General features: G+C 29.0%; 3 protein-coding genes across 3 annotated transcripts; 1 reads left to right on the forward strand and 2 right to left on the reverse strand.

Annotated features, from left to right (window-relative positions):
* Window positions 1–437: 437 nt before the first annotated feature.
* Window positions 438–1,798, reverse strand: LOC111425890 (dolichyl-diphosphooligosaccharide--protein glycosyltransferase subunit 1-like). Its single transcript, XM_071194660.1, has 2 exons — window positions 1,138–1,798; window positions 438–1,063 (listed from the first exon to the last, which is right to left on the reverse strand). Exons 1-2 carry the CDS (start codon window positions 1,796–1,798, stop codon window positions 438–440), a joined length of 1,287 nt encoding a protein of 428 aa, XP_071050761.1.
* Window positions 719–4,620, reverse strand: LOC111426035 (Cytochrome c oxidase assembly factor 8). The gene is made up of 4 exons (XM_023060377.2): window positions 4,446–4,620; window positions 4,086–4,349; window positions 3,818–4,030; window positions 719–1,063 (listed from the first exon to the last, which is right to left on the reverse strand). Exons 1-3 carry the CDS (start codon window positions 4,515–4,517, stop codon window positions 3,821–3,823), a joined length of 546 nt encoding a protein of 181 aa, XP_022916145.1. The 5' UTR covers window positions 4,518–4,620; the 3' UTR covers window positions 719–1,063; window positions 3,818–3,820.
* Window positions 4,621–5,949: 1,329 nt separating this feature from the next.
* LOC111426051 (putative leucine-rich repeat-containing protein DDB_G0290503) lies at window positions 5,950–9,364 on the forward strand. Its single transcript, XM_023060397.2, has 9 exons — window positions 5,950–6,341; window positions 6,400–6,545; window positions 6,605–6,806; window positions 6,861–7,823; window positions 7,873–8,042; window positions 8,091–8,274; window positions 8,341–8,670; window positions 8,724–8,846; window positions 8,903–9,364. Exons 1-9 carry the CDS (start codon window positions 6,333–6,335, stop codon window positions 9,266–9,268), a joined length of 2,493 nt encoding a protein of 830 aa, XP_022916165.2. The 5' UTR covers window positions 5,950–6,332; the 3' UTR covers window positions 9,269–9,364.
* Window positions 9,365–9,604: the final 240 nt, after the last annotated feature.

The following is a 9,604-nucleotide window of genomic DNA, read 5'->3' on the forward strand; positions in this document are numbered from 1 at the left end:
ATAGAATGAGGACGAATTGCGGCAGGTGTACTCTTCAAGTGGAGAAAAATACTCTCCACAAATTGCGACTGTGGTACTGAAAGACAAACTATTGAACACCTGGTAGAGCAATGCCCATTAGGTTCTAGAGTAGCAACCCTTCACTATACTTCACTATATTTGTAATTTTGATGTTTGTTTGTACAGCTTGTTATTATAATTGTTACTATCATTGTTCTGTAATGTATTGTTTACACCATTCATATACAAAACTCTCTCTCTGTATATACTATTACCTATTTCTAATATAATGGACTATACATATATGAGAATATACTTTTATTTTTATTTAATGAAAAGTACTAAAACACATTGATTTAAAATTAATAAATTTATTTATCTACAAAATAAATAATAATTTCACTGGAACGCAATACTAGTATATGAAAATCAATTAACTAGGACTTTTGTAAAACCAAAACAGATTTTACATAACTAACAAATAAGTAAAACAGAAAAATTGATTCTACGTAAGTAATGATGTAAAAGGCAGGTTTAAAAACATGAATCGGCCCCCTTTTATAAACCACACGGAAATTCGGTGCCAAACCATTAACCAAATCAAAACTTTCAAAAACAACGATTTCTCTTGATGGTGCTAAAGCGGTTGTTATAATTTCTTTGTCCCCAATCTTCACGTCAGCATCCTCGGTTATATTTGCAGAAATTAATCTCGACGATTCTGGCAAATACACTTTGGTTTTTGCAGTTTTTATGAAAGCATTTGGAAGAACATCGTCCACTACAACCATGTCTAAAACGTAAATATCGTCCGATTTTTGTAGATATGGATAGGCAGGAACGGTGTATTTTAGTGTATAAATCGTTTTCCAAGCCATGAAAAGTTCATAGCGAGATTCAAAAACTAAGAGAGTGCCATAATCGGAATAATAAAGTTGAGATTTGCTGTTATTCCCGATTCCGTCGAATAGTTTTATATTGAAGGCCAATTCTGGTAACAGCGTACGTAATTTTGTCCTGGTGTAGTTCGGAACTGGTTGGTATGGTTGCTTGGATTTATATCCTATTACAATAAATATATTATTAATAAACGTTATGCACGAATTTGTTAATTAATATAATTAAAAATTTATTTACCTTTATTAACAACAGTAACGGTTTCCTCAATTATAATAAATCCGTAATGAGAAATATCAATTTTTCTTTCAAAATTAGTAACATAATAAAATGGCAAATTATTCATATAAACAATTTGTAAAGGAAAAAAACTGTACGGCTGAACATCGAACAACTGATTAGAAACCCGAGTTTTATTACCGTGAATTTTCGGTTCAATTTCAACAAATTCACATCTTTTCTCCGGTAATTCATAAACAATCATGAAATTTTTCGTTTTATACACGGAATAATATTCTAAGTTTCCTTTATAATGAATAAAACGTTGTGTACTATGCGAATCTATCAATACCAGCTCATCCAAAACAACAATAACCACTTCAAGCGTAAATCGTTCGTTTTTTAAAATCACTTTCGGTAGTTTAATTAAATAGGTACGATTATCATATTTAAGGTAATCTTGAGAAAACGTTACTTTAGCTTTTTGAACGCTAGGATCTAACGTGTAAGTGTAGTCATTTACCCCATCTTCTCCATTGTTCACAAATTTGATATCCTCGATAATTATAACATTTTGATTTTCTAAAGTAATATTTTTATAAACGTTCTCATTTATGATTTCAACGCAATCACAAAAAGGAATTATTAAGAACCAGAGTAGTATTATTTTTGGCGGAAACATTTTCACTTTGAACTCAAAGAGGTATTTCACAACAAATGTCAAATTTACTATATTTACTGAAATTAGCTGAATAAGATAGCATACTTTGATAAATTTGATTTAATTTTTATTTCGTAATTTGACTTTAAATTATATTTTTGTTGTGATAAAACTTACTTACGGATTTAAACAATAATTTAATATTGTATAATATATATAATATAATATATTAATTTATGTATTAGTATAATATATTATATACAATATATATAATATACCGAAAAATCACATTAAAGTTTCGATGTGACTAAGGAATGTTACGTAAGGTTAGTTCTGTTTACAAACATTAATTATAGCGTGAAGTTTTCTTTAGTAATTAGTAATGCCAATTATAGCGTGAAGTTTTCTTTTGAAATGCCAATTACACCGTGAAGGTATGTTAAGTAAGGTTAGTTTTGTTTACAAACATTAATTATAGCGTGAAGTTTTCTTTTGAAATGCCAATTAAACCGTGAAGGAATGTTAGGTAAGGTTAGTTCTGTTTACAAACATTAATTATAGCGTGAAGTTTTCTTTAGTAATTAGTAATGCCAATCATAGCGTGAAGTTTTCTTTTGAAATGCCAATTAAACCGTGAAGGAATGTTACGTAAGGTTAGTTTTGTTTACAAACATTAATTATAGCGTAAAGTTTTCTTTAGTAATTAGTAATGCCAATCATAGCGTGAAGTTTTCTTTTGAACTGTCAATTAAACCGTGAAGGAATGTTACCTTAGGTTAGTTCTGTTTACAAACATTAATTAATGTTTGTACATACGTTCACAGGCGGTGCTGAAGATATTCCAGACATGTTTCAGACACATTTGTAGCGAAATGTTTCAAATGAAATGTTTCTGCTACATATTTTAATGATATTTCATAAATATTTCTACTGAAATGTATTTGATACATATCTTTAGATACGTTTCGTAAAAATCGTATCTGTCACGTATATGAAACGTACTTCTAAGATGTTTCATTTAATTCACTGTACGTTAAAATTGAAATGTTTCACAGAGGTTTCTTGTTTACTGGGACGTCACAAGTAATGTTAACCATACATTTTCCTATTAAACCGGTCAACACCTAACCTACGAATTGTTTATTTTATAGTCAAGCACAAAATCAATCTGATAAACTTATAATTAAAGTTATTTTCACTAAATTAGGTGAGATTACAACGTATATTTTCGGATGAAACACCCTTGTTTTTCTTAGGCTTTCGATGCATAATGACTATAAATAGACTGTGTGTCAGTAGACTCTGTGTTAATACTAGAACTAACACTAGACCTAGAACTAGAAACATTCGGGTTTAGCCGCACGTCTCTCAAGACGGCTAAACCCGATTGATTCTAGTTCTAGGTCTTATGTTAGTTCTAATGATTGTACTAGTAAAAAACTAGAACTAGAAAGTATCAATCCGGAATTTATAACCCACCCTCTGCTCCAAGCCCAACCCGACATTTGAGAAATTCGCACTGGTTTAAATGTTAATTAACCTAACTCAAAGTGGGATTTCTACACAAAATTCTAAAATAAATCGGTAAATTAGGTGGGTCCGAATGTAACGTTTAAAGAGTTACAGATTTTAGGTTATCTTTAGTTTATAGATGGTAAACAAATATATATTTCGGGTATTTCACCCGAAAATATGCGTTTTAACCAAATGTGCTGCGAAAATATATGTTGGTGACGTCACGTCGAAACTTTAAAGTGATTTTTCGGTAAGTTTTACAGTTTTCCGCACTTTTTTTTTTCGATTTCCCGTCGATAAAAACAAAATGACGATTTTTAAGCGACATGATGATTTTTGAATTATACCTTAACTTTTTTAGACTAATGTCATTCTTTTAAAACGCAGAAACTTGCAACTTAATTACAACCAAGTATCAATATAACATAGTAATGAATACAGCATTGATTTTTATTAATAAAAGGTAAATAAATGAGAAATGTTTCAATAAACTTAAGAAAGCTCATTGCTTCCTTTTTTTCTTACCTGCTATGAATGTCTTAATAGCGTTTCCAAATAAACTCTAAACGCTAAAATAAGAATTTCAAAATTTTTCTTGTACCATTGAAAATTATAGGTAACATGTGTTTTCCAATTTTCATCAAGAAATTTTTTATAGAATTCGCTCATTTCATCGGCAGTTAAAGCACGATTTTCTTCCTGTGATACTCTATGAGCTTTTATATAAACTTGCCTTTCCTAAAATGTGTATGATTTACATATAACACTCAAATTACAAAAAATCTTAAGTAACCTTAACAAATTTAGTATTATGTTCGCTCCAAAATTTTTGGTTCCATTCCTGAGTACTATCCTGTATTTCTCTAAGTTTTTGTTGTAAAATCGTTTCATGTAGGGATCGTTTTCGAATGATGGGTCTTAAATTGGAAATAGGATCAGGTGGACCGATCATGTCAACATTTTCTTTTTCTGTTACAGAAATTATGGGTACTTCAGCAGTTTTCTCTAAAAACACAGCTTCCGGTGATCTTACATTAGAATGTTTAGTATTTAAACTCTAAAAGATAAGAAAAATAATTTATTACATAATATAATCTAACCTAACTTTTGTTAATTTTCAACACAAATTATTAATTAATGTATTACAACTTACGTGAACGGAACTACAAGATAGTTTTATTACATTTACGATCGGTTTCCGGTTTATTAACCTTTTACTAAACATTATTGCTATTTTTAAGTACTAATTCACAGGAGGGATGTAATATTGACAATCCCAAAAATCTAAGAGTTATCAGCGATTATATATCTTATTACTTATTACATAATTCTTCGATTTTATTATAAAGGCTTATTAGAGTCATTATCAGTAAATTCTCTCATTAAACTAGAGATATAAAATTAAATTTGTGTTTAAAATATCCCATGCGTATAACATAACATAACCTATAAAATTCTAAATCACGTAGAAATATTTGTTTCTACTTTTTAAATATAGATGGCACTCAAAGTAATATTGAAGTTCAAATTTAATTTGGATTTATTATTTATTCTGGAATAAATGTTCAAGTTATCGATGATTTTATTAAATAATAACAAATTGTGCTTTAAAGTATAAAATCTGAAAGTGCAATTATATTTTTCGTACTTTGTACAGGGTGGTTCAAATTCGATATCCGAAACTGTCAGAAACTATGAGTTAGAAAAAAAGTAGCTTACATGTCATGATCTTGTTTTTTGGGAAACTGCTAATGCCAAAAACCTCAAAGCGCTATTATCTTTTGTTTTTCCCCTAGGAGCCAAGGCTGAAAATATCGTAAAACCAGCAAGTGCAATTATCTTGGTTATTATTATAGGTGGAGTATTATAACTAAGACATTATATGGACACTTTTTTACAGAGAATTTGATGATAATAAGTCTATTTCTTATTGTTTTAGAATAAAGCTAAAAATAATTTTTTTTTGTGTTGTTAAAAAATTAATTTTACAGTTTCCTGTAAATTACGGTACTAAAAACTAAAAATTATTCTATTAAAAATTTATATAAAATTTACTATATTTTCTACTATGTAACATTCTAACATGTTAAACTTTTCGTAATTTATCTTAAAAAACAGGATTTTTAATTTGACACTTCAGAAAATTTTTGGATACTAAGTTTATTTGAATTTAAAGCAATATATGAGCGCCATCTATCAATAATTTATTAAGTCATTTAATAATAATATTAAATATTAATAAAAAAACGTGAAATAATGCAATCTATTCCAACTTTTGTGCAAAACAAATATAAATTAAATAGTTCAACAAATGTATTTGTTTCAAATATCAGAAATGTTTTTTTAATTTTTAGTTATGATTTACAGGGAACTGTAAAATTAATTTCTTTGACGACACTAAAAAAGTTTATTTTTAGCTTTATTCTAAAACAATAAGAAATAGACCTGCCAAACCCTATATTTTTGTAATCAGACAACAATAACGAATTTAATAAATCGAATTTGAACCACCTGTACTTCATAATCTAGAGATCATCTGCCAAAAGGTCCCTCTCCTAGCTTCGTTAGCAATTCCTTTGCGTATATTTTGTACGTCGTACTCAGTAAGCTGATATCTCTATAATTCTCCACTATCCTTTTTGTTCCCTTTTTGTACAAGGTACTTATTATGGCCGTCCTCCACCCGTTCGAAAACCTTTCTCCTTTCAATATCTTTCTCAACACCATCAACAACCTCGTTCTGGGTCCCATCTTCTCTTTATCTTCATTATCTCCATTCACTACTGTCACACCAATACAAGATTTACATCAAGAAAGCTTTATTAATAACGGTATATTTGATAGTACTTTTTCAAAATTGTCAAAATAGAAGTTTCTGTGTCATCAATACTTTGAAGTCAAGCTTAAATTTGTGTAGGATACAATGTAAACGAATACATTTTATAGAATGGGCACTAAAGAAAATTAGCAGTTAAATGAAAAATATATTTGAAAAGTTTAAAATTTTACGTCTTGTATTGTTGGATTATTAATTTTAACAATGTCTTCGGTAAGATTTAACATGCTTTAAAAGTTAATTTTAAACAATATGTGATTATGATTCATAGAGACTTACAAATCGCCTAGATCAGATCGAAAATGACATTCGTCTTATGATGATGTTACAAAAATGTGGTAGTGATTCGTCTAAATCTAACATCGATTTGAACTCGAAAAGTGTGGTTTTGCAAAAAAAATTAAGTTGTGATAAATCGTATTTCATTTTATTATTGCTATCGAAGTGCATGTTTTAAATAAAAATTGGTTTTGTAGATACATTTCAGAAAAATCTACGAAAAGTTTACCAGTTGGTAGAAGAAATGTTTTGAAATTTGACGCAAATCGCTTAACATGTCCTGATATAATTCAACCACCTCAAAATTTTTCAAATACATCAAGTTTTCACGATAAATTATCCAGTTCAGGATCGAATGTTGAAAATTTAAAATCACATTCAAGTTCACCGTTAGGATTAGTGAGATATTATTAAAATTAACATAAATTGTATTTTAATAAAATACGTATTTAGGAGTCAGAGTATGAACAAACAAGGAAACGTATTCTTGAAGAGGAAGTGATGAAATTAAAATCAGAACTGTCTACAGTATTAGAACACAACGAAGAGTGTACATCAATGATTAATCAATTTAAAATGCAAAACGAAAAGATGAAGTTTCAAATCGATGAGATTAACGGTAAATTATTGGATATGACAAAAGAAAAGGATTATTTATGTAGATGTTTAGAAAGAGAAAGAGGAAAAGGAACAAAAAATAACGAAGTAACTGACGATACAGAATCAAACAGTTACGATGAGAATAAAGAAGAAATTAAATCCCTAAAAGAATCTCTGTTTATGTTATCAAAGAAATTAGAAGAAAACGACCAAGAAAAACAAAATATAATAAAACAAAAAGATAAATTAGATTTAAAATTAAAGAAACAAAAAGAAATGACAAAGAAAATAACGGAAATTAACCATAAATTATCAAATTCAATTAAAATTAAACACGAAAGTTTTATCGTTCTTAGAAACAAAAATAGTAAATGCGAAAAGGAATTAGGACAATGCAAATTGAAATTGAAAAAATCACAAGAAGAACTTGAGAAATTAAAACGAGAATTAGATGATAATCGAGAAAATATGAATAAGATTCCTAAAGAACTTACGGAAAAATTAAATATTTTAAAGGAAAAAGAACAACAATCCCAAAATGAAATAATGCGCTGGCGATGTGAAGCCGAAAATTTACGTGTAAAAGTAGAAGAATCAACGAAAAGAATAATGAAATATCAAGAAAATGAAGATTCAACTTTGGCTATTAAAAAACAAAACCAATTGTGTGTTACAACATCAACTATTTTACGAAACAAAACTAACGAATTACAAAAAACGGTGGATGAGCAAAGGAGAAAAATAGAAGAATTAGAATTTATTCGGCAACATCAAGACGTTGTGATTAATTCTCAACACGAACAACTTTTATCAAAAGTATCTTTTAATTACAAAAAAAAATTCAAATTATACCTTAAATTTCCAGGATGAACAAATTAAATTGCAAGAACAAGAAAACGATATTGTCAAAGAAAAATGTTTACAATTAGATAAACAATTAGAAATCGTCCGGAATGTACTTGACTCAAGAGATGAAAACCAATCTAATAATTACCAAAAAATTTGTCAATTAGAAACCAAAATTGAAGAATTAAAGTGAGTTCTAATACAAAATTCGTTATAATGTTATAGTTATTCTTATAGATCAACTCTAGAGAAAGAAAGACGAAATTCGCCACAAGATATAGATAAAGAATGTATAAAAGACACGGAAAAAATTAAAAAAATGTCTTCAGCGCTTGAAGCATCCAAACAAAAATTAGAAATGACGATCAGAGAATTGGACCGAGAAAAAGAAAACTCCAAAGTTATGGTGAATGGATTAGAAGTATGTGTTGATTTAATAAGAAATAAAAAATCATTTAAAACGATTGAACCCTTTTTTTTTATGTAGAAATTAACGTTAAAAAAAGAAAAACTTGAAGGAATGATGTTTAATTTGGAAGGATCATGCAATGATTTATTAATCGAGAAAGAACGATACGCTAAATTATGTGACGATCTTGAACAAGAATTAGCTTCCGAAAGAAAAACCAGAGTGTATGAACGCGCAGCTTTGATCGATGAACGAAACAGGGCTTTCGATGTTGCCAGAATGGCGGCAGTTACTTTAATCGAAACTGTCGAGGATTACGAATTAGTTACTAAAACACAAATGGAAGTCAAAAAAAGTATTTGTAATTTGGTCAAGAATAAACAAAAAAGACGTCCGGGGTGTCCTCCAGTAATGATGGGCAAAACAGACTTTATTTATTTAAATTCTTTTTTAATTTTTAGATTGTATCTGATAAAATGAAAAATACATCCAGTGAAAGTGAAATGATTAATGAAAACTTGGATTCTCCTCAAGATTTTAGGGATGAGATGTCTTCGTCTGAAGAATCCGATAATAAACAAGAAGTAAGTTAAATATATAATATATTTATATGGTAGGTTTATTATTTTCTTTTTGTTAGACGATTTGCAACTTTAATCCTGGAATCATAGCCACAGAAGGCACGTTAAGAATACCAATTCCGATGACTGCTCTTAATCCATATGCAACAGTACAATCTACATTAATTCCCACTACACCACACGCATGTTGGTTCGGAAATTGCGGATATCAAACAAACCAAGCGATGTGTAACGCAGCCAATCCATACCAATTGGCATCGTGCAGTAACACGAATCAATATCCAAACCACTGCCAAAATGGTGTTAAATATAGTTTGCAGAAGAAACCTTCAAAAATACGCCCACCTATTAAAGTTGTCAATAAAAAGAGTACCAATTCTAGTTTAAATCGAAACAAACGTTCAAAAATTACTGATGAAAATTAAAAAATTATTAGTTATTGTTAATATTTTTAAGTTTATTGTTTTTTTTTGTTAAAGTATTGTATTTTGTAAATAAAAATGGGTTATTTGTTTTATAAATAGATTTGTATTATTTATCAATTTGTTACACTGGGACAGTCACATGGAGGTCTGAACCGTTATTGTTTTAAGGAGTCCGATCGAGTTTCAAATAACAGTTGAAGTAGACGGACAACTTGACACTGTTCGTCCCTTATTTATTGCACTCACGTAATACCTACCTAGATAAAAGAAATAATTAACATTTTCCAACTTTCAACAAGAATACTTAATCGACGTTGTAGTTTTGAAGAAGATCCT

This window comes from Onthophagus taurus, chromosome 2 (genome assembly GCF_036711975.1).
Source record: "Onthophagus taurus isolate NC chromosome 2, IU_Otau_3.0, whole genome shotgun sequence".
Lineage (NCBI taxonomy): Eukaryota > Metazoa > Arthropoda > Insecta > Coleoptera > Scarabaeidae > Onthophagus > Onthophagus taurus.

Excerpts from the sequence above, each read along its gene's own strand:
- LOC111426051 (XM_023060397.2), top strand. Across the intron at positions 8,043-8,090 it reads ACCAAAATTGAAGAATTAAA|ATCAACTCTAGAGAAAGAAA; the intron begins GTGAGTTCTAAT and ends TTATTCTTATAG. Across the intron at positions 8,671-8,723 it reads GACGTCCGGGGTGTCCTCCA|ATTGTATCTGATAAAATGAA; the intron begins GTAATGATGGGC and ends TTTAATTTTTAG.
- LOC111426035 (XM_023060377.2), bottom strand. The coding sequence starts at position 4,517 with ATGTTTAGTAAAAGGTTAATAAACCGGAAACCGATCGTAAATGTAATA. Across the intron at positions 4,350-4,445 it reads TATCTTGTAGTTCCGTTCAC|AGTTTAAATACTAAACATTC; the intron begins GTAAGTTGTAAT and ends CTTATCTTTTAG. Across the intron at positions 4,031-4,085 it reads ATAATACTAAATTTGTTAAG|GAAAGGCAAGTTTATATAAA; the intron begins GTTACTTAAGAT and ends TACACATTTTAG.
- LOC111425890 (XM_071194660.1), bottom strand. The coding sequence starts at position 1,798 with ATGTTTCCGCCAAAAATAATACTACTCTGGTTCTTAATAATTCCTTTT. Across the intron at positions 1,064-1,137 it reads CGTTACTGTTGTTAATAAAG|GATATAAATCCAAGCAACCA; the intron begins GTAAATAAATTT and ends TTATTGTAATAG.